The sequence below is a fragment of the Gopherus flavomarginatus genome, chromosome 7 (assembly GCF_025201925.1).
Source record: "Gopherus flavomarginatus isolate rGopFla2 chromosome 7, rGopFla2.mat.asm, whole genome shotgun sequence".
NCBI classification, from domain to species: Eukaryota; Metazoa; Chordata; order Testudines; family Testudinidae; genus Gopherus; species Gopherus flavomarginatus.
This window is the reverse complement of record NC_066623.1, coordinates 113,858,843-113,882,542: the sequence shown is the minus strand read 5'-3', so window position 1 is coordinate 113,882,542 and position 23,700 is coordinate 113,858,843. Positions and strand designations below refer to the sequence as shown.

General features: G+C 49.0%; 1 protein-coding gene across 4 annotated transcripts in view; it reads right to left on the bottom strand.

The window, feature by feature from the left end:
• Positions 1–138: 138 nt before the first annotated feature.
• EIF2B3 (eukaryotic translation initiation factor 2B subunit gamma) overlaps positions 139–23,700 on the bottom strand; it is a 133,880-nt gene continuing 110,318 nt past the window's right edge. For 3 of the 4 annotated variants that reach the window (XM_050961180.1, XM_050961182.1, XM_050961181.1), the window contains 2 exons: positions 14,676–14,779; positions 2,445–2,647 (listed from right to left, as the gene is read on the bottom strand). In XM_050961180.1, coding sequence (XP_050817137.1) covers positions 2,595–2,647; positions 14,676–14,779 — 157 coding nt within the window. In that variant the 3' untranslated portion in view covers positions 2,445–2,594. Of the gene's footprint in view, positions 821–2,444; positions 2,648–14,675; positions 14,780–23,700 lie in introns of those variants that run through there. The other variant, XR_007775353.1, reaches the window with a different exon arrangement.

Here is a 23,700-nt window from a genome sequence, read left to right as displayed (position 1 = left end):
ACGGTTGGCTGGCCCAGCATTCAGCGGCCAGGCCGCACATCGGCACGCCAGGTCTGACGCTGCCTCCAAGGGATGGATGTTTGTGGCACCAGGCCCTCCGCTGGTGAGCTCCCTGCCACTGGAAACGGTGAGCCCTGGCTTTGCTGCATTCTGGGCGTCCTGCAGGACTTGCCTGTTTCATGAGTCTTCTCACAACAGTGACACCAACCGCCAGCTCTGTGTCCCCTTGGAAATGCTCAAGGACAAGCCTGCTCCGAAAGTGCCAGCATCTACAGAGGGTTGGCAGGTCTGAGCCTTTCAAAGGTACGCTGCTTTGTCCATCACGGTCAGGGTGCCTCAAGACCCCAGGGATGGGCGCATTGCAAAGGGTAAGAGACACCAGCTTGCTCAATTGTTACAGCATGGGAGATCAACAGTGAGACGAGCTGCATGTATGGGGCTGTGCACTGTCTGGAAGAGTCACATTCGCACTCCCAGAGAGCCATGCGATGAAGCTCTGGGGTAATACTTTCCAAAGCACGTCAGTGACTTAGGAGCCTAAGTCCTATTTTCAAAACTCATCAAGGCGCGTAGTCACTGAGGCACTTTTGAAAATGTCACCCTGATCGCTGGTTTCGTAGATTCATCTGGTCCACGAAGTCCACGGCAGGTCAGCAAGGGTTAATTCCCGGTGCTGCCTGGGGGGTAGTGAAGGAACTACTCTTCTGAAACACTCTTCGGCATTACTGCCACACACGTCACTTCAAGAGGGACTCTTCGCTTTGATAATTTGGGCTGTGAAATCTTGCTCTGCAATCTACTTTTATCTCACAGCAAACACCTGCAGGTCGTAAAGGGAAAAGAACCCAGTGAGGGGCTGGAAAGTATCAGAGAATGTGAAATTAATACCGCAGTTCAAATCTCACAATAAAGACCCTCTGCTTCCATGAGCTAAACAGAAGGACTAAAGCGAGGTGTTACCGTAGAATTACGGCCCCAGGAGATAAAACTGAAGCTATTAACCTAGGGGAAGCTGGTATTTAAGAAGATGCGTAACATCAATAGACGGAAGGGAAGGATGGCTTTGGGCTGAAGAGGAAGCCCTGGGACTCAGGGTATCGGGACTACACACTCGGCTCTGACAGATTTCTAGCAGAACATTAAGCGAGTCTCTTAAGCCTCTCTGTGCCTGTCTCCCATCTGTAAAATGGGTATGACACTTATCTCCCGCTCAAGGCATAGCTCATTAACATACACAAAACAGCCGAGATCCTTGGAGGAAAGGGATTTGACATCTATTCACACACCAGCCTCGCAGCTGATGCTAACCTGAACTGAACTCTAGCTTGCGTTGTGCTCTCCACAGCCTGACACAGCCCTCCGAGCCAGCACACCACCCTTCCCCACACCTCCTATTATTAGGCAGGCCTTTGATGTGGGTTTTTAATGTATGAAAGGCAGGGCAGGGCTGGATTATAACCTCTCCCTCATCGTGTGGGTCAGGAAGCTGAGATTTTCCACCAGGGAGTCTGTGCCCATGAGACACGGCTTTGAATGTATCACGGAATTAATGAAATCTCTCTCCTGGCGAGTAGCTGGAAGCGCCTCTCCATGTCAAACTGCCAGGCTCAAATAAGCGTCCCACTGAATCCGACTAGGTTCCAGTCAAGGGCAGGAACCCCAGTCCAATTTGCAAAGTTGCAAGAACAGCTCGAGCCTCAATCCCATCCAGGTGCTTTCCAACCCTGGCAGGACGACCAACCACAAGGCCCTGGATTTCACATGACAGCTTGTTACTCATCTCGCCCTGTGAGTCACCCACATACAGTTTAAGTGCATGGAGAGGGACCTCACGTGTGGCTTTACACATGCTGGGCTTTCAAGCAAAGGGGCGTCCAAAGAAGGCTGATAGCGCTGATGGTGACATAACCTCTCATTATGTTCAGGTTTCCTCCTTCCCCGCTCCCCACACTTGCGGTCTTGGGCTTAATTTCAAAGCAACAGGCCAAATCCAGAGGGTATGAATGGGAACGCCTTTGGCGCACCAACCTCAATCACAGTATAGACGAAAAACAGCTGAGTAGATTCAACGTGTCTGTCTTAGCGTGTGTGTGTGTGGCGGGGGGGGCGGGGGGGCGGGCGTGTGCGTGTGTGGAGAAGCAGCAGGAACAGCAAGGAAATAACCCTGTTTTGCTGCTGGGCTCTCTCAGCCCTCCCATTGTGCATAAAGCAGCTCCGGGCTTCCCTAAGGAATCGGGAGGGTGCTGCAAGCCCCCAGAGCCTGGGTTTGTATCAGAATGAGATCAACTACATCCTTCTGAATGGGCACAGTCTGTGTGGTCCCAGCTTAGTGCTGCTGGAAGAGTACAGTGCATTCGCTCAGTGGCCAGGCACCGATACCGGCCTCCACAAAGCAGCAGGCAGACCAGCCAGGTGGGGAGGGGCCAGAGAGAGAGACAGACAAGTCGGGAAATGCTTCTTTATTAAGACATAAATACCAAGTTGCACGGGAAAGGAGCGATGACAGGGTAAGCTCTGCCAGGCCTGCTCCAGACGAAGGGTCTTCCGAAGGTGCGGGCTCTGGCTTCCTTAAAGGCATCTTTACAACCGGCATGTTAGATTTCCATCAGCTGTTCGCTGCCCACAATGACTTCGTTAACGTGTTTGGCTGAAAGATTAAAAACAAAAAGGAGGAATTGGGGTTTGTAGCAGAGTTTGGAACCCAGCACTTTTCAAATCAGCATCTTTAGGAGAAAATGGGAAAAGCAGATTCCAGTGAATTTCCACATTGCTTTGCTGATCCACCCCCCACCCCCCATCTCCATGTGTCTCAGTCACTGTCCCACACACGCACACGGCGAACCACTGACCAAACACCAGAAAGGTAATGGAATGAGATCTCACACATAGGTGTCACTTACCACCCGAGGCATAGCTGCTGCCGACAGGTGTGTGTCTAGGCACCGGCATGGAAGCGTCAAACCCAGGGGGAGACGGTGACAGGAACGTTACGTCCAGCCGGGGCCTTCAGAGGGCTGAGTGCCCACAACTTGCACTGCAGTCAGCAGGGGCTGGCAGGGGCGGCTCTAGGTATTTTGCCACCCCAAGCACGGCAGGCAGGCTGCCTTCGGCGGCGCGCCTGTGGGCAGTCCCCGGTCCCGCGGATTCGGCGGCAGCGCTTGGCGTGCTGATGCCTGGAGCCGCCCCTGGGGGCTGGATGCGCTCAGGACCCTGCAGGATCAGGCCCAGTGTCACAAGTAACTTGTAAAGGGATTGTGAGCATCTATGATCTCTGGTCAAACAGCCTCACTTTACAAGTCAAGAGGCAGGATTTTCCTTTGCTGCTTCCTGCCCCGGGGGATCCAGGAATACAGACAGGCTCTTTCCAACATCAGCAGTGAGCAAGGGGCAGTGGGGACCCTGAAGGCAGATTCCAGCTCACACTCCCATATCCCGCCTCTGGGGGAGGTGAAATTGGAAACTCCCAGCTGTCAGGTGAGTCAGAAGGGGCCCGTTTGTCAAGGCCCTGGCTACTCCCCCAGCTTTGCACCAGCTGAGTGAACATTCAGTGGCCAAGGCCCAATCATCCCTGGCTCTGCCCCAGATTCCTGTGCGACCCTGGGCAAGTCACTTAGCCTCTTGCTGTCTCAGGGCCCAGCTGTCCAGTGAGGATCACAGCCTTGCCCTGCCTCCCAAGGGGCGTGAGGACAAATCTGTTCCAAGCCGTGAGGTGCTCACACACTGCAGTGATGGGCCGAGGACAGGCAGGATGCTGGAGGGTGGGGGCCATAATAATGGTAAAGAGTCACGCTCTCTTACTTGCCCATCTCCGTTACTCCCCTGGGTGAGGAGGAGTTTGCCAGACTGCTGGAAAGCAAAGATTAAGCAAATTCTTAGCAGTCCCGATCTGCTGGCAAGTCAAGGTGTTCTCCTTGCTGCTAGTGTGCGCCGGGTACACAATTAACGCCAGGAGACCTTCCATTTTAACAGAACGCCAAGTTCCAAGGAGTCCTGGCCCCGCAAGATTCTTTCCAGCGGTCACTCTATCCCGGCACCACTCCTGTCGATCCTTCATCTCTTCAGCATGGGGGCTGCATGGGCTAATCGTGGACTCACTCCCGAGGCCCTCCCACCAGTCTAGGGAGCACAACTCAAGAGTCACCTGTGGCTTTCAGTACCATATTGGGCAACTGGTCCCTTTGCTCCTAACTGGTCTTCCAACCCCTAGGGCATGCCTCAGAGCCCCCTCCCGGATTTCCAACTTCGAAATCCAATCATCACCACTCGCTCCCATTTGGTCTGGTGTCTATTTATTGTCAGACTCCCCAATGGCCAGAGCGACAGGCCAGAGAAATTCTGGGGCTCTACATAACGAAGGACTGACTGTACTGGTACCACGTATGAATGTGATGTAGGCAGGCACCATGCAAGCGGCAGCCTGGAGTCCCAGCCTGTAGCACCTACTCCTCTTCCAGTCCTGGACCCCCCAGGTTTGCCAGCATACCTCGAACCAGACCCACAGCATGTCTTGCTATGCCATTCCTAGCCCCCTTGCAACCTTCCCAATACACCTCAGACAGGCCCTGGGGCAACTCTTGCTACTCCATTCCTGAACCTCTTCCAAGCAGATTGCCGATCATGTTGATTTGTGTGATGTGGATAAGACCTTGGCTAGATTTCAGTGGGAGTCATCACATTATAGCTTGCAGATTAAATATGTCTTCAGTGAAGTTTGTAAAGACTCATATCAATTTTGGATTCTGTATATACATTTGTTGCCAATCATGTTGATTTGTGTGATGTGGATAAGACCCTGGCTAGATTTCAGTGGGAGTCATCACATTATAGCTTGCAGATTAAATGTATCTTCAGTGAAGTTTCTAAAGACTCATGTCAGTTTTGGATTCTGTATATACATTTGTAGCACTCATCTATTCTAACAAACACCTCATTTCATTTCATCCAGTGTCCGTCACTTCCTGTCCTAAGCTTGTGGAGCTTTGCTGTATCTTGTAAAATATTTTGCCACCTTTCTGGGGAACTTTGCACTTCTACAGCTCACAAGTATTTACAATAGCTCACAATTTTTAACATCGGACAAGCTCAAAGTGCTTTGCAACAGCAGATGATTATCACCAGGACCATTTCACAGATGGGAAAATCAAGGCACGGAGAGTTTAAGAGACTCGCCCAAGCTCATGAAGTCAGTCAGTGGCACGGTAGAGAAAGAACCCATGTTCCCAGACTCCTAGCCACTTTGCTAAATTACACTGCCTGTCGGTATCACCAAGGAGAGCTGGACGGTCCAGTATGTGATGCATGGCCTTAGCAGGCCTGGGCCAATGACTCTGAAAGCCCGTTGGCTCCCCTGGGCCTTGCTGCTAGATCAGAGACTACAATGAAGCCACTAGACCCATTTTCACCTGTCTGGGGGTGAACCTTAAATCCATGTTTTGGTTTTTAATACGAAGCGGAATGGTTTGGCTATAAACTATAAGCTGAGCAGCTACCTGGCAGGCATGTAAGAGGCAGGAGAGAATACCAGGTGCTTACGCTCACTGCTTCCTCCTCCCTGACCTCTCTGGAAAGCCCTAGGTACAGATGAAAGGTCATTTGGAGTCCCTCGTGGGTGCTGATCAGAGGCTGCTAAGGAGAGCTGAATACAGACAGTGTTTCGTTAACAGACATGGCTGCTGCCCGCCAGTGGCTCAGCCTGGTCTCCGCAATTTCAGTTCATGCCGAACCCCTGGGCGTAGGGAGAGGAGCGTGGAGTGCTATCCCGCTCGCCCTTCGGGTTTCTGTGAGACTGCCAGGGTTACCGCTGCACTCAGACGGCACAGAAAGACGAGGCATTAAAGGAAGGACTTTCAAAAAGCCTGAGTATTGGACTCTGCAAACTTAAATCGCATTCGTTGAGATCTGCTCCCCTCGGGAGCATCTGGCGCTATGCAAATGCAGAGCGGTTCGACACCTTCGAATGCCCGATTAGCACTTTGCTGCAAGTTGCTGATGCGGCCCGGCCCAGATTCGGTCTGGGCGCTCAAGCCCAACGTCTGTGGAGATTTCACTGGGCGCAAATCAAAAATCTGTCACTGGTTACAGATGCGATTCTGCTTCGCAAGGCATTTGTTTACAGGCACTGTACGTCCAAGCGCCTTAGAAACGCAAGCCCGGTATGTGGGGAGCCAGACAGCCTCTGCGGTTTGATTCAAAACAAACTGTAATGCAAATAAACACAAAGGCGGAAGTGACTCTGAATCCCAGTGCAAACCCAGCCATAATCCAGGGTGCTAATGGCCCAGGGCCTTCCACTCCAGCATGGGCCACGCTTCCTGGGGGGAGGAGATGCCGCAGCATCCCGGTAAAAGCACCGTGAAAGCATCTCCTTGTTGTTTGCTCAGTTAGCCCCATGACACACTGCTGCTGCTGGTGGTGGCAGTGCTCCCTTGTAGAGGGGAAAAAACAAGGTTAGGGCGGAGGCCCAGGACCACCCCGAAGGCCCAGCCTTCGGGGGCTCCAGAAAACATTCCGTTTACTCACTCAATTACATACGCTGTTTTATAAACCTGTTAAAATCCAACAGAAAACAGTCCCTGGCACAGAATTACTGCTCCATTATACAGCAGAGAGGAAAGCCACCACCTGGCAGGGGAAGGGGAGGCTGCAGAAACCCGCAGGAAAACCCGCGCTGGGTGGCTCCTAGCAGCATCTCCCCTGGCAGAAAGGATGAGAGAGCCGGAGAGAAGCACTGCTCGCTCGGCTCTCTGCACGGACACTGTGGCTAGCCCTGGGGAGGAAGTGAAAGGAGAGCAGGATGAGGGGAAGCAGCTGCGGGGGTGGGTGGGTGGGTTGGAATGGGCATGTGGAGATAAAGAAAGGAAGCAGGTGGCAGGGGCTGAGGTGTGTGTGTTTACAAGGCAGCAGGGGATTCTCCAAGGCCTGCTCTAGCCCCCTCCGACTTGAGTTAGACAATCAGCATGCATCGGGGGAGCAAAGTGCAGCCCCCCAGAGGTGGCTCAGAGTTCTGCGGAGCAGCCTGCCCGCTCAGTCGTCTGACCCAAGGGGAGACTGCAGACTGTGCGCCTGGAGCCGAGAGCTGGGACGCCCTGGACTGGCGCTCAGGAGCCTGCAATCTCAAGCAGATGGGCATGGCTGGCCTGCCCTTCCCCCAGCAGCATAGCGGAGCCGGGCAGGCCTGGCATGAAGGAAGACAAAGAGAAAACCTGAGGGTAAGCTGTTAACTGACTCAAAGGATGCAGCAGTCACTGCTCTACCCAGCAATGCAAAGGGGCCACATGGCAGAAAGCTGGGGGTGCCCAGGAGTGAGCACCTCTGGGCCCCCGGCTGAGTGGTGGGGTCAATACTCAGCTGGCAGCAAGCCTGCATTAACACTGGTGTGCTGCTCTGCAGGATGGTACCCTCAGGATTTGGGTGAGCATAACAGAGGCATACTCAGACTGCTCAACCCGTGTTAACTCCCCAGGGGCTGGGCTGTTCGTGTTGGACGGGGTAGTGGGGAGACGACAAGGTGGTGAAGCAGATGTCCCTGTGGGTCAGATCAGATTCCCAGTGCGGGGAGAAACGGTTGGAGAGCAGAGGCCACTGGGAAGCATGGTGGGTCTGCTCTTGGGGGTCTCAGGAGGCAGGCTGGTCAAGGTGATGGGACAGGGAATCAGTGGGAGAGAGAACTTGATTGGGTGTGCGTGCGCGTGAGACGGACTATGGTGGTGTCTTTATTTAGCGGCCTAATGGAGAGAGTACAAGAAAGAGCAGTAGCTCCGGGCAGAGTCGCTCAAATTATCTGGCTGAAATGAAAGATGTTCTCACTGCACCTGCAAGAAACTAGCAGAGAAGAAATGGAAGCAGGTGCTGGATTGTTTGTTGACTCGTAGGAAGAGATCCTTGGCTCTTTTCAAGGGAACCAGAATGCTACCAGCAATTGGAGGATCGGCAAGCAGGACAGTAGATTGATTTTCCAGGGGAGCCAATCACACATTGGGACACATGGAAAAGAGGCAGCTGATGATGTGGCCAAAGTTCAGAAACTCAGGCAGGAATGACCAGGGGCGCCTCTATGTTTTTTGCCACCCCAAGCACGGCAGTCAGGCAGGTTCGGTGGCATTCCTGCGGGTGGTCCGCTGGTCACGTAGATTCGGCGGCATTTCTGCAGGTGATCTGCTGGTCCCGCACCTTCTGCGCCAGCCGCCAAATTGCCACCGAAGCCGCAGGACTGGCAGACCTCCCGGAGGCATGCCGTCAAACTCTGCCTGACTGCCGCCTTCTTGGCGACCAGCATGCCGCCCCCCGCGGCTTGCCGCCCCAGGCACGTGCTTGCTGCGCTGGTGCCCGGAGCCGCCCCAGGAATGATATTAGGGGAGGATACTGACATGCTATCAAGGAACTAAACAATGAAAAGCTAAAAGATCATCTGATCGATATCAAAGTGTCTCTGTTTCTATCATAAGATAGGGGACAGGGCACACTGCAGGAATGAAAATCAGGAGAGGTGGAACCAAGATAGATCCACACAGCACAAGGTCGGGGGCAGGTTTCAGCACCTTCCCACGCTTTGGAATGGAACACTAAGGGAAATGAAGCTCTTCAGATCTGACACCTTGGATCAAGCCTTTACAAAGCCTGTCAGAGTTGCCAGATTCATTCCTGAACTTCATGCCGATATCATTATGCTGGCACAAGACACCAACTAGCACCACCTAAGTGAGATACTTAGCATTTTGATTGTATGAAAGGTGCGGCCTACTGGGCTGAAGAATGGGAAGTGGCTTATACTTGGTTGTCCCCACACTGTTTCTGTTAATTATCAGCAAAATTACTCCTGCGGCAGGGATCTCAGAAATGTCAATTTGAAGGACTTTATTCCTCACGGCAGCATGTGCCTAGTACAAGGAGCTTGTCACCACAAGAGCTTGCTGACTGCCACGCTGAGCACACGTCGAGTTTTCCTTTCCTTGCGTAGGCAATCATCAGGGTATTTCTTCTGGCTCTTTAATGTGGCTGAATTCTAGGAGCGCACAAGTGGTTATTTTCTCTGGATGGAGCATGTGAAAATATTTCTACAAGGTTAAGAACTGAGGCCTTCTGGGTAGATTTTTCACAATCAACAGGCAGAGTATGTGGCAGTTCACTTAACCCTTTCATGCAGGAAGCCTGAATTTCTCCAGCTGAGAATCCCAGGGCTAGCAACCAAAAAGTCTACAATAGCAGAAAGTGGTAGACGAAGTGTTACTGAATGGATGTCCTAGGGAAATTACATACCACCACTGAAGGACAGATCTCATACACCATCGTTATCCAGTGTTTGGAAAACGGACCTATGGGGATCAGTTAGAAATGTGCCAATGGCTTCTTTAAGAGATGCCTGTTTTTACTGCCAAGTACCTCCTCTCCAAGGAAGCCAGCCTTCAACAATGATTTTACATGAGTTTGACATCATCTCCAGCTCGCACTGGCCTTTGACAAACTGCGCGTGTGTGTGAACTGGTTTGCCTGTGTCTGCGCTGAACTGGGAACCTGGGGGAACGGAGCCGTGGCTACCAGCACAGCAGCAAGCGCTCTGCCATCACTAGGAGGCACTCAATCATACAGGGTCAGACTCTAAATGCAATGGGTGTTATTCCAACATAGAGAGGCATTGGTAAGATCCAGCCATTCACTCGCAGATCCCTTGGCGTACACCGATTTGGCCGCCTCCTGCCTACACCAGGACGACACACGCCAAAGAGCGACTGGTGATATATTCTTGTCTACTGTAACCTTCCAGTCCTGGCTTGGACATCAGTCCCCACTGCAATACTGGCCTGCAGCTAAATGCCACTGACACAGTGGGGTATGGGTACGGCTGTACAAAATACACCTGGCTTCAGAGAATGAGTGTAGGGGAAAATACAATGGTTTGTCCTTATTAACGATATTTTTACGACTGTTCTGTTGAGGAGCTGTAGCACCTCCAGGCTTTGGAGTAGAGACCTGACAGTTTGCAGGGGGATGTTGCCCTGGTGTCAGGGCCTTTTGTCATACCTGTGAAAAACTGCCCAAATCTGGCCAAGTTATGAGACTTTGAAAAACCTCAGTTTGCACATACGCAGTAGAGACTTGTTAGTTTGGCAGCTAAATTCTCCGAAGAGTCTGTCTGCACTGAGCGTGCTCCAATCTAGGGTAGCAGGAGCTGAGCTGCACTTTCCCTGCAATTGCTGCTTCTGGCCGCTGTGACACTGGCACAAGGACCGAGTAGGGACAGTGTCTCACCTTGTGCTCAATGCTCCAGCACGGAGAAAAAACGTTGCCTGACTCAAATGCAGAAGAGACAAGAGCCTGACTTGGGAGTGGGGATGGCAGAGGGAGCTGACTGAGACAAGATGACTCGGGAAAGGAGAGGGCAGATGCTGGGACTGACTGGTCAAGGAGACTGAGAATGGGAGCTGGAGGGAAGGGTGCATCTAAGATCAGATGAGGAGCTGGGGTGGATGACTGGGTCTGGTTAGGCAGAGACTGGGACAAGGAGTGTGGTGAGGGTGGACTTGGAGTGAGATGAGGAGCGGGGAAGAGGGGAGGGACAGACAGGACAGGGACAGGTTGGAGGAGATGATGCAGAAGGGGCCAGGCTTGGAGAAACAGGGGCAGAAAGATCTGCAATGACTACACCCTCCCCTCTACAACCTGGAATGGATTCCCAGTCTCAAAAGTCCTCTACTGTCAGCAAATATCTATGACACCGGCTGGCAAAGTGCGTCTCACCCCCTTCTAGTGCTGGTCCACACAGAAGATGACAACCTACTACAGCTGTCAGTTACTCCATTAGCTGAAGTGGCAGAAGTTTTGCTGTGGAGCTAAAGGTTCCAACTCTACTGATGACCCAGCATGATTCCACTTGAGGGAATTTCTGGTTTTTTTCAGGCTTTTTTTTTTTTTTTTTTTTTTTTTTTTAAAACCTCAGAAATTACCTACAAAAACTACATTAAAAGAATGTAGTTGCAAAGTCAAGTACTCAAAAGTTCCCAAATACTGAAGCCCCCTTGTGTATATGCATTAAGACACAGTCTTTAATTACATGATCTCATACTATTTTTTCCATAGGACCCCTGCTTCATCCAGTGCACAGAATGCACCTGCTCTGGGGAAGAGTTAGGGCTGTGTAGTAAAGGAAGCAAGGAAGTGCAGGCAGAGAAAGAAATGTCGTATAGTTAAGGTAATGACGGCCATGCAGAGTTTGAGTCTATCCCTGCTTCTGCTACAGAGTTCCTGTGCGATGCTGGGCAAGTCACTTAACTCCAATGTTTCACAGGTGGCTGATAATTGCGTGTTCTTCATTTTCTGGGTGCCCAACTTGAGAGCCTGTGGCTGAGCATGCACAGCTCCAAGGGAAGTTGGCGGGAGCTGTGCTCTGAACATACAACGTGCTAGAGAATGCTAAGTGCTCTGCAGAAATGAAGTCCTCCATCTGGCCCAGATCCTCAAAGGTATCTAACTGCCAGTACTACCAATGGGCATTAAGCACCGAAATACCATAAGGAGCTGTGCTTGTGTGCTTCATCTGTAAACTAGGGATAACAACATTCCCCTCCCCTCACAGGGGTGATGGAAAATAACGCCATGTCTGTTAGTGAAGCTCTCCAACACTCTCGGGGATGAGCGCCACAAAGCAGCCAGGAGGAAAAGAAGAATTCTGTCTTCAGAGCAGGGTTGGAATAGTGCGTAAGGCCCAGAGTCACACACTGTTCAGTGAGGAGAAAACCAAATATCGAGCAGTGGCTCCCTCCATGTGCACCATCCATCCTGCGCGCTGGACACAAGACAGCCTGCGGTCCTGCCAAGATTGGCTCCTAGAGCATCGCACAAGGGGGCTGAATGAAGGGTGAACGGGCAACCTTCATTCTGGCATTTCCTAACTTCCGGGGGTTTGTTGTGCAACTGTAACGTCCTTTGCACATAGTTTTGGAGGGGTTATTATCTATACAGCTCCTAAAGCATGCTAGCTCCTTAGCACCCAAACAGACAGGCAAGGGCCCTGCCCCAGCGACAACAGGGATGAAGGCTGAGACAACAAGAGCATCAAAACCAAGGCAGCAGTGGGGATGTTTAGCGTGTGTTTTGCTAGCTCTGCACTGCTTTGAAGGGAGGCTACGCCAATTCACTACCGAAGCCTGTTTTTTGACCAACTTATACCAGATGTGTAACTTGCTTGCTGCTGAATTTGGCCTACTTACTCCCTTGGGAGTTGTACCAGAGGTCATTTGGCTAACTTTGCCCCAGGCTGGCTTCCCAACCAAGCCCCAGAAGCAGCCCTCCCTCTCTCTCACCCTACAAGACTTCAGTGTTTATAAAATATCTCTATGCCTAGGGTTCTTTTCAAACAGGCTGAGTGTAATCCTAATAACAGAGTCCTGGAAACAGTGAACTATGGAAAGCTTTGCAGAATTAAGTTCTTCTAGAACTGCCATCCATCCCTTTACCTCCCTTGTCTTAGGCACTTTGTCTTTCAAACTGCTACCCAGGCCAGGCAGCTTGCAGAAAGCTTGGCTGGTATTTCGCTGCTGACACATTCCCTGAATTAAGGCATCAAAGAGGAAAGAAAGAGGAGGGTTCCTAAGCAGGATAGTAAAATCAACAAGCAAGAGAAAGGGCTTTCAGGAACCATGCTGCACAAATTCAGATGCTTACTAAAGCGACACAGCAGCTCCATGCCCACATTGTATCAGTGGCATTTAGCTGCAGTGGGGACAGAGGTCAAGCCAGGACTGGAAGGGTGCTGCAGACAATCAGCTCTCGAGCTTCTCGGGCGCCTAATATTCTTTTGATTTTCAGGACCCTGGAGCTGGAGAAGCTTTAGCAGGCTGCCTCCAACCTACTGCCAACGGCTAATGTGAGATTGCTTCGTCTGCAGGGTTGTGCCACGCCCCGCAGGAAGTCACGGGGGCTCTCACCACTGCCCTGGGCAGGCTACTCCACAGCCTTGCAGGCCTGACTGCTAGGAAAATTTTCCAGTTTTTCAGCCCAACTTGTTTAACTCAATCTCAAGACTTCCAATTGTGCCATCCGAACCACCCTACACATGCCCCACTCCTTCTCTTTACATAAGGAGAGGGAGGTGAACTGCTGTGAGTTACATCTGCCCATTAGTTGGGGTAGCTGGTCTTCTGACATCCTGCTCACATGTAACTAGGTTTCATTTTGCAAAAGGGGTTAGAGAGTCAGCGAATCCAATGGCTCCCGTGCCCCCGACTGCTTCATCAGAGTGCTCGGGGGTCATGAGGAGAAGAGGCAGCATCTAGGTGTCGGCAGGAAGCATTCAGTGATCCATGCAAACATAGCTGGTGTTTTCAGACCCCAAACTCTCAGGACTTTGGGAAACCAGGTGTGTCTCTCATCCCTGGAAAACAGCCTCATGCCACTGATAAGTAAAAACGGGTTCATGGCAGAGACTAACAAAATGTGACACAGTTCAGCCTTGTTGACAATCTGTGCTCGATGGAGCAGCAGCAGGACTGAGGTACACTAGCAAATCTGTGAGGACATGGGGCTGGCCGGCCGGTACTGCAGTAGCAGGAGGTTCTGTAGATTCAAAAGGACTTGTATTGGCAAAGCTGCATGTGCTGCAAAACGATGATGTGCTGGCACGGCTGTGCAAACACCTGCACAGAGCCTGCCTGCTCGATCTGTGGATCACATTCATCGTACTAATACTTCCCTTTCACGAGCAACAGTTTCACTCTTAAGTTTCCAGCTAAAGAGAAAACTGTAGCGTAGGCAAGTCTACAGCAGGGCTAACACCACACAGCCCAGGCACTAGAGCCAGTTAAAATTAAAAAGTACACTCTGAACATAACAGCAAGCAACCAAATCCAGGTCAGAAGGAATGACTTCACATGGAGTTTGTCCAGACTCTCACTTTCATCATCACTCCACACCCTGAAGTAGAGATCTGCCAGTTCCCCACCCCATAAATATTCATTAGCGCCCGTTTGTGATAGGATTACGTAGATAATCTGCCCTTTGTCATCCATGAAGGCAGGACAATTCTCCTCTGGCAGTTGCCAAGATGCTAGTGCTACTATGATGTCCCGACTTTACCCACCAGGCAAGATTGTTCCCTCCTCCAGAGCCCAGAAGGTGCTTTTCATTTGCATAAAACAGAGCTGGTCGAAGCTGCCTTGATAGCTAGTATTGAGCAGATTGTAATGCAGGCAACACTCAATCCTGACTCTAACGATGTCCCCTTGCATCAAGAGAGGGACGTGCGCTGGTCCCTGTGGGCAGCAGCACTTTCAAAGGTGAGGGAGGCAGGGGACTGCACAGGCCATCTCGGTGGGCTGCGTTCGTCCCCCTGGATGTGACAAAGATTATTAGTCGAAATAACAACTCTGTGCCAATGGCAACCTGCAGGCTGACTGTGGTCTCTGGGAACAGACAGTCTCGGGGTCCAGTGCTGATCTCAGAGATGTCAGTGGGAATTTAGCCAGGGACTTCAGTGGGAGCACCAGTCCCTTAACTCCTCTTCATTCAAGAGGATGTTGCTTGGACAAAAGAATCCATCCTAACGTGACAAGGACCCACGTTGCCCATTAGCTAACTGCTGCATCCAGGTGGAAAGGAGGAGAAACCCTAGGGTAGAAAGTTTAGGAAACACCCAGTTCCTTTAATTAATTCTAAGCCCATTATAAATACAGCCCCCTGCTTACATTTGGGTTCCAGACGCTGGCTGCTTCCAATCAAACAGTCCCGGAGGTCAGCTCCCTTCTCTATCACGGCGTTATGACAGATGAGGCAGCTCTGGAGGCTGCACCTGTAAGGGAAATACAAAAAGAAGTCGGATAGAGAATTTAGCTAGAGAGTCAAGCAAGTGCAGTAACTAAGTGCCCCACGCTCTCTGATGAGCCTAACCCACGATTCTGTAGGCAAGCCGAGCTCTGATACAGCCCCATCTAGCCTGGACTTTCCCCAGATTCCACACGTTCCCTGCCTATTGCGCTACTTGCTCTGATAGAACCTGCCTGCCAGCTGTCAGAATGGGTGCACAATGAATGGGTGCATGCAGAAATTACTGGATGACAGTTACACTGAGAGAGAATTTTTGCATTTAGCTGATTGGTAACAGGGGAGCAACCAGCACCAGATACTTCAAAGAAAGTGTAAGAACCCATAGCAGGCAGATGTAGGGTAATCGGCCTCCCAAATTAGGTCTCCTCCTAAAGCATGAGGTTCAATATCCCTTCCACAAAACTATTTTTAGTATTAATTATGACAACTTTGGATATTCTTCTTATCCATATAAATGTCCCTTTTGAATCTTGTTAAGTTCTTGCTTTCAGTGATTTCCAGTGGCTTGGAGTTCCACATGTGGTGAAGTCCCCAGCCGTTTGAATCTTTGCTCATGAGCATTCCCCCCTTCTCCCCGGTTAACAGTTTCATTGTTCCGGTAGAATGCTGCAGCCATTGGAGGTCAATGGACAGGCAATCTACCATGTAGCTAGATAGAGCCAATCCCACGAGGGCTTTGAACAACAGGACGGAGCTGTAGAACTGGAGCCATGTGGATGTGGTTGTGGTGAGCCAAGACAAGACAGGCTTCCCCCACCCCCACCTGCCAGCCCTCCAAACTCACCCAGATCTCCTCCCTGCTCGCACACCATCATCAGACACAGATTCTGCCACCCAAACTTAGACAGCAATTCTCCTGCTGATGTACCAGCCAGGCAGAATCCAGCTCCCTCTGTGAGAGCTGCAGCAAGTCTGCAGGGCTGAGAGGAGCAACGCCTCACTTCAGCCAGTAGAAGTTATCAGTTCAGACCCAGGAGCATACCAGGGGAGGTCTGGGGTGTAAGAAGGGGACACCATAAACACATGCTCTGACTACAACCATGCGTGAGCCCAGTCCCTCCTCCCCCACGAGGAAGGGCGACAGGGGTTCACTCTGGAGCTATCCAGCTCAGGTTGCCTCGCCAGGCATCTATGAAAAACACGTTAATAAGATAATCAAGTAGGGAAAAGGCACCAGCCTGTCTTTGCTTTCTGTTCCCATAGCACTGTCCCAGCTGCTGCCTTTCCTGCAGCTCCAGTACTACCCAGCAGCTTGGAGGCCATCATGTTCCAGAAGAGAGCATTAGCTTAGAAATAATGTTTATCAGTAGAGGTCAGGTTAAGGATGAATCAGTTCAGCACAGACTCTCCGGTGATGCTGAGAGTTTTCCTAGCAAGGACAGAACTGCCCCCTAACTAGGAAAACCTACCCAACGCGTGCCCCACACTCAAAGAGCCTTATCAGTGTGTCAGCACTGCACGGGCCAACGCTAGAGTATGTCTCCCCAGCCTCAAATGGAGCCCAATCCTGGGTGGTCCCAGGACCCCTAACTCTTACTGACTACCAAAGGAACTGCAAGTGGTCAGCGCGTCTCGGCTTCCACCAACGGTTTATAAGCCCTTACCACTACCCACCAGTGCACATATCTGCAGAGAAGGGACTTTGGGAGTGACCGATAAGGCTCAGATAGGAGAATGCTAGATCTGAGTGTGGAGAAAATCTTGGAGGTGGCTTGATAAGGAGAAACTGGGGTTATAACTAAGAAACAGCTCACACTGTCATCTTTGCACTGCCATCAAGGATGAGCAAGTATTCCTGCAAACTGGGTGTGTGGTTGGGGTAGGCTGTGCTGATGCCAGGGAACCAGGTCAAGTGCTAGCAAACCAGGGGAAACCTGCCCTTCTTCACAGCCAGTGGTAAAAAAGAAAAAAATTACCACCTCCAATGCTTATAAAAGCACTCAAGCACACAGAATTTTAAAATCATTCGCAACATTGTCCCCCCAATCACGCAGAGTAGCAGCGGATCCAGTTTTTATTGTTCGGGTGGAGCAAAACTTCAGCAGATATAAACACATTTTGTGGGTGTTCCTTGCAATTGCTGACAGATGAAATGCAGCCATTTTGAAACCACTTGTAAATGCCTTTTTAAAAAGTATGCTCTGCAGGCTGCCAAGAGAACTATTCTGTGTGTTTATTTTATTTTTATTTATTTTGTAATGTAAAGAGCGAGGAAGGAACTTTTATTCTCTTGCAGGGTAAATGTCACATCTCAGGCCAAGTCTATTGTGTTCTCTAACTCTTTAGCCACTGCACTTTGTGGCTCTTTCAAATACTCAATACTATTTTATCCTGGTAGGAGCTCTGATAGCAGTCAGTTTGATGAACATTGATTTACTGCATCCTAATGGGAACCACACTTTTCTTCCTAAAACATAGTATATTTTTCAACTTTTCAGCACTGGGAAAATGGATATCTTCTGACCTTAAAACTCGAGGACGACATTCAAACCCACAAGAACAACTAATTTCAGTCGTTTGATTTACAGCTGAAATTTCAATTAGAATTTAAGTGCGATCGCACAGCGGAAAGTCTGGCAGCTGGGTGTTTTGCTGAAAATAAATAGACCTATACAGCATGCGGGCTGCATTCTCGAGCGAGTGTTTTACAAGTCCAGTCCTGCAGCGGTAACTGATGTAGAAAGCGTATTCATTTGAGAGAGCGAGTGTGTGTGTGTCTCAAAGACAGAAAGACTGACTTGGTTTTTAAAAAGTGGGAGGAACAAGAGGAAGAGTAGTAATGGCCAAGGAGGCAGGGGGTGGGAGGGTTACAAGGATTTAGGTCTTTAAGCTGCAGACCACCTAACAAGATCACTCTGAAATGCCACTAATTTCAGTACGGCCACACACTACCCCCCACCTCCTCTCTCCTCCTCCCCACATTGTAAACAACTAATCCCAGCAGAAAACAGAGAGCAAAATGTACACACATCGGCAACATTCCAGGCCCTTCTTTATCTTCTATTTATTTTTCTAAAAGGTCAGAGATTGTAGGGAAGGGGGGGAAGGGAGAAGAAAGCCAAAAACGCCGGCCATCTCTTGTGTGGGCCAAGCCAGTGTCCAAACACACAACATGGAGCTTTTATTGCACTAGGCAGACTTTGCTCCCTTCCCCGCCCCCCCAATTTGTGGCAAGATCTCAGAGCTTTAAACCAGAGGACAGGGTGGTCGATTGCATTTGAAAGAAATGTAAAGAATTGGGAAAGAATTCCATCTCCTGTCAAAGTTACAAATAAGGAAATATTAGTCCCAGAGACAGGCTGATTTACGCAGCCCTGGAACTGTTGACTTTCAGGCTGGCTATCAGTCTATAAATCAAACTCTTAAATCAAATCTGTCAATTGCAGTTGCAACATGCTACTTAAGAAAAGCAAAGCATCTACCACCTAAGGTACTCAGCTCTCCCAGGGATTGTGGGACTGTATTCTTCTTAACCTTTGCAAAATATGCAATCTCAGCACACAAGGAGCAGTCTGCAGGCATCCAACACACAACCCATAATTACAGGCTACCCACTGATTATTTAGGACTCCATGATTAAAGTGATGAACGTTCCTGGAAGAAAGGGGCTTAAATAACGGAGGTCAAGACCTCAAGTGGAGCGCTGGCCCTAGACATACAAGCTTAGGAAGGTATGGATGTCACAGGTTTGCCTTACAGCAAATTGGCTGAAATGGAGATGGAAAATATCAAGGGCCGCTAGCGTGATCCAGTTGTGCAACAAAAGGTGAAGTGTAACACACCTTGGTTGCCTATCGGATGGAGGATTTCTCACTGAAAGGATTGAGAAATCAAGGAGAGGTCGAGCGGGCTATGGAATGGAGATGTACAAGCTCTGAGCAATGGAGCCCGGAGCGCTGTTCGAGAGCTACACAGCCAGCTGAAGAGAGGGCAGCACTGATGCATCCCAAAGGAGGTACAGCCAGTCCTGCTTGGCCAGGAAGATGACAGCCACCACAAGAGGCCTTCACAGTGGCAGCTGAAAAGCAAGGAAACAAAGAAACGCTTGGTGCTCTAGCAGCTGCCAATACCTTCCAAAGGAGTCTCTCTTAGCCAGTGGCACGGGGACTATGACACACAGTCGAAGTGGTCAGACACTAAGATCATGGAAAAAATGGAGAGCTCCCAAGTCCATTGTCAGAAACCTAGAGAATCCTGAAAGTTCACTTTCATAAAAATACATTTTCACATGTTAATAATGAGTTGGGATAATGCAACTCCACTGTTTATACACTCAAGTAAATCCCAAAGGCTACAGTAGACGACAACTGAATGTGCTTTAATTTAAGAGAATTTTCAAAAAAACCAGTTTGTTAAAAGAATATGGGCTTTGATCTCCAGCTCTCCCCCTAGGGGAGTAACACAAAACTTCTACCAACCCCCTAAGTTCTTAAGCAATTTGTATGATCTCCGAGGGTGTATTTGCTGAGGAACTTGTTTCATGTCTCTTTTCTAGCCAGGTATATATACTGTGCTCATTACAATGGTATGATTGCATTACACTTCTCCTGCCCCACACCCTAAATATTGAACTATACACTGTGTGTACTTGCCTGCATTCATATTTTCCAGTTATAATTCATGGGATCCTTCACATAACTGACCCAGAACTGTCTCTGAGCTACCATCACTGGTGTAAAGAAGGTGAAATACAGGTTTCTGGGCAAGGTAAACTGGGAAGTGATTCCTCACCTCTGACACTTCAGTTTAGTTACCTCTTGTTGATCTTGGAGTAAGTTCATCTGTGGCCCTTCATTTAGCAAAAAGTCCAGTTGTAATACAGGACAGACTGTTGCAGCCTTTTTCATTGTAGGAACCACAGTGCATGACAACTTGTCTCTCAGGATTCAATTGTTTACAGGTCCTCATTTCAAAGGCTTGAAACTGAACAATTATTCTTTAATTTCCAACTCTGATTTAATGCACAGGTTTGCTAGCTGACCCACCCCAAGCAGTACATGACAGGATGGCACTCTCCTTGGGATTCTTCAAGTGCAGTTCTTTGCGGTATTGTGGGATGCCCCACTTAGGATGTCACATTAACCTCCATTCAAAGTGAGGCCATTTCAGAATTTTTTCTAAATGCCTGTCCTGCCGCTGGAGCTGAAACCTGACAGCCAAGCCAGGTTCTTTCCCTCTCTCACATTAGCAGTTAAAAAGGTTCTGCAGCCCAGTTCTGCCTTAGGCTACATTTGTTCACTTGTCATGGTCTTCAAATGACACTCTCCATTACACCTGTGCAACCCCATCGTTCCCACGGGAACTTGCTTAACAATTGTGTTGATGCTACAGAAGCTCACCTCGCTCTCCCATACGTAGGTGAGGGGGATTTTCAAAGGCAGTGAGCTGCAGAATTCCCATTGGAAGTCAATGGGAGTCAGGTGCTTAACTGCCACATGTGCCTTTGGAAGTCTCCCCTCTTGGATCTACATGGCTAGCAGGAGCAGAAGCTTATTAGTGTCTCTGAAGCCAGACAACTCTGACAAGACACAAGGAGCAGATCAGCAGAGCTGGAAGTGGTCATTGCACAGTCACTCTTCAGAGTGGAACAATGCTTTAAGCTTAACCTCTGCTGTCACTTTTATTTGAACCAAATGTTCTGAAAACTGGCAAGAGTTCCTTCTGCTACCAGGGAAACATCTGTATCCATGTTAACAAAGTGGTAATATATGTAATACAGCTTGATGTAAAACAATGTTAACCAAAAGTAATCTCTTTGGGGAGATTATTGATAAAAACAGCTCAAACATCCACAAGATGTAGGTATTTTATGAGGCAGAATGCCCTAAATATATATAAAGTGGACTTCAATAGAGTTGAAGGTGGCTGAAAGTCATCCCTCTGAGTAGCTCAAAGTTATTCCTTTCTAGAGGTTCCTGGAATGACCCACCTTTTCCATTTCATCATTTAGACAATATGCTCTTTGGGGCAAGGATTGTACTTTGTTCATTTGCAGGGCATGAAGCATGTGGCTGTTGGTTAACAAATAATTCACAAAAACAATAACTGATCAAATGTGCAGACAACACCCAACATTGGAGGCACAACAAACAGAGACCGAGAGAAGACAGAACCCAATTGCAGTGTTACCCAGAGAGATTAGACCTTGCAGTGGAGATTTGCTAAATGTAATGCCCTACGTTCAGGGAGAAGAAATAGAGAGCCCAGAACAGGCTGCATAACCCAGCAGCCATGCAGCTCACATTTAAGAAACTCAGGGCTCAACTTAGCAGAGCACTTACAAACCTATTTAACTTTAAGCATGTACATAAAGTCCATCCCTATTAAGCACATGCTGAAATGTTTCTCCGTAACTGCCCTAATTTGACAACTTCTACTGCTGCCACAGAGAACGTGTGGAAGTGGCGCTGGAGGAGAGAACTGCCATCTTAAAAAGTGGTGCACGATATAAAATGTTTGAGGGTCACAGCATGAGCATAATTTTATTTTCAGCTTTGCAAACTACTGGCTTCGAAGCAACTGTATGTTCTCATTCCTTCTCATGAGGGGACGTGTTGTAAAACACATTTTACAGTGCCACACAAATGGTGCCTTGGCAGTGGGATCTCTCCTTTGTACTGGTATTATCCAAAGGGAAAAATAAGACCCCTTCTATGCTGAACCCCTGTAAAATTCTTCATTCCATCCTGGATTTAATTAGAACTTTCTTCAAATCATTCCCAGTTTCATACAGCAGGTGCTGATTTAGCACTATTAAGGAAACAACCAATGAACTTCACAATCAATCTGCAGTTAGTAGTCAATCCAGCTTGCTTTGCTTGTTGTTTTCTCCCTTTGTACATGTTCTCATGGAAAGTAGCATTAAATTGGAGACATGTGGTAAACTAGAACAGCACTTAACTAGACACATGTGGTCCCTCTTAAGCCCATTTACTGAGTAACAACTACAGCAAGCATTTGTGCGCTCTGCTTCAAGACAGGTAGCTGGAACTTGTTTAACAAAATCCAACACGCAGCTTATTATCTCACTATGTCTGACCAGGGAAGATCCCAGTTTTGGTTAATATAGAATCAATGGTGATAATTCTCACTCATCTTTTGCCCTGTGCAACCAGATCATGTCCTAATCTTGCTGCTTATTCCTCTGTACAGGTTTTAAAAGTTACCAGTTTCTTTCTCCTATGCACCCAGAACGCCTATGGTTTCCCATCCTGATCACTGTAAGCGCCTCCTCTTCATCCCACCCAGCGGCGGATCCAGGCACCAGCACTCCACGCACGTGCCTGGGGCGGCAAGCCATGGGGGGTGCCCTGCTGGTCCCTCCGAGGGTGGCAGTCAGGCGCCTTCGGCGGCTTGCCTGCAGGAGATCTGCCGGTCCTGCAGATTCGGTGGCAGGTATGCCGAATCCGCGGGACAAGTGGACCTCCTGCAGGCCTGCCGCCGAATCCGCGGGATCAGGGACCTCCCGCAGGCAAGCCGCCAAAGGCTGCCTGACTGCCGTGCTTGGGGCGGCAAAAAAGCTAGAGCCGGTCCCACCTCAGGTTTATATCAGAGACAGCTGCTAAGACCTCACCTCGATCGCTGAAACCCGCAGGTTCACCACATCAGCTTCTTGTCCTCAAGGCCCTTCACAACTCCACCCCTCTGTTTGTTTGCTCATTTTTATTACACTGGCCAGCTTCTCTCACATATGTTTCTGTTCTGTCTTACTTTCAGCTCCTTACACGTGAAACAGCCTCCCTAAAGGGACACACAAATCCTCTGGATAGCTCCAAACCCACTTGCATTGCAAAGTCCCCAAGGATTCAGCCTATTCACAATGGCACAGATGGGAATTGTTGGAGCTTCATTCATATAGTTATGAAAACCTGCAAATTAATATATGCATACATATTTTGTATATACTTGATTGTATTCCTCCCCCCTTAATATGTACAGTGTCTACTTAGGTTGGTTGCTAAATGGGGCAGGCACTGTGTCTTTGAATGCATTTGCATAGTTCATTAGCACAACAGGGCCTCCATCCTAACAGCTGTTACTGAAAAATAAATAGAAATAAAAGAAGATGACGAAGAAATATAACTAAGTTTCCTTTAATGAGCCAGTATTCTTTAAAACCCTTCCCTATTCTTACTAGTGCTCTTCTGGGTTGCAAAATCAGATACAGCAATAATGTGGCATTTACTTTGTGAGAGAGAACGAGAAGTGACTGCTTTACACTAGTGGTTTTCAAGCTGTGGTCTGCGGACCCCTGGGGTCCACAGACTATGTCTAACATTTCCAAAGGGGTCCACGCCTCCATTTGAAAATTTTTAGGGATCTGTAAATGAAAAAAAAAAAAAAAAAAGGTTGAAAACCACTGCTTTACACAGATGGGCATGGTCAGATGGCTGTACAGGTGAGAATGTCTCTTCACTAGGAATGTTGGGTTCAGATATCTAATTATTGTAATGTCCAGACATTGTTGGTGTGTGGTCAAATAACAGCTGAAATTCTGTTCATTGATCTGACAGAACTTCCCTGAAAGAGACACTAAAAAGGACACAAATATGCCCCATATCTGGAAATCATCATCAACCCCTCTTTACCACACAGTCTTAGAACCAAAGGGACAAATTTCTTCCTGGCGTAATAGAGTTCAATGGAGTGGCATCTGCTTACACCAGCGGTGAATTTGACCTAAAGCATGTAGGTTTTTCTCTCTTCCCGCTCAGCACTGCTGCACTGGAAGAGAGATACCCGGAGAATCCGACCCACATTGGGTTTAGATGATATTCATATTTGTTTATCTAGTGCCAACATGTAATAGCTTTGCAAATATATAAGCTGACAAGGTCCTTGCTCAGAAGTGTTTACAATCTAATCTATAAACCATACTCCTTGCAC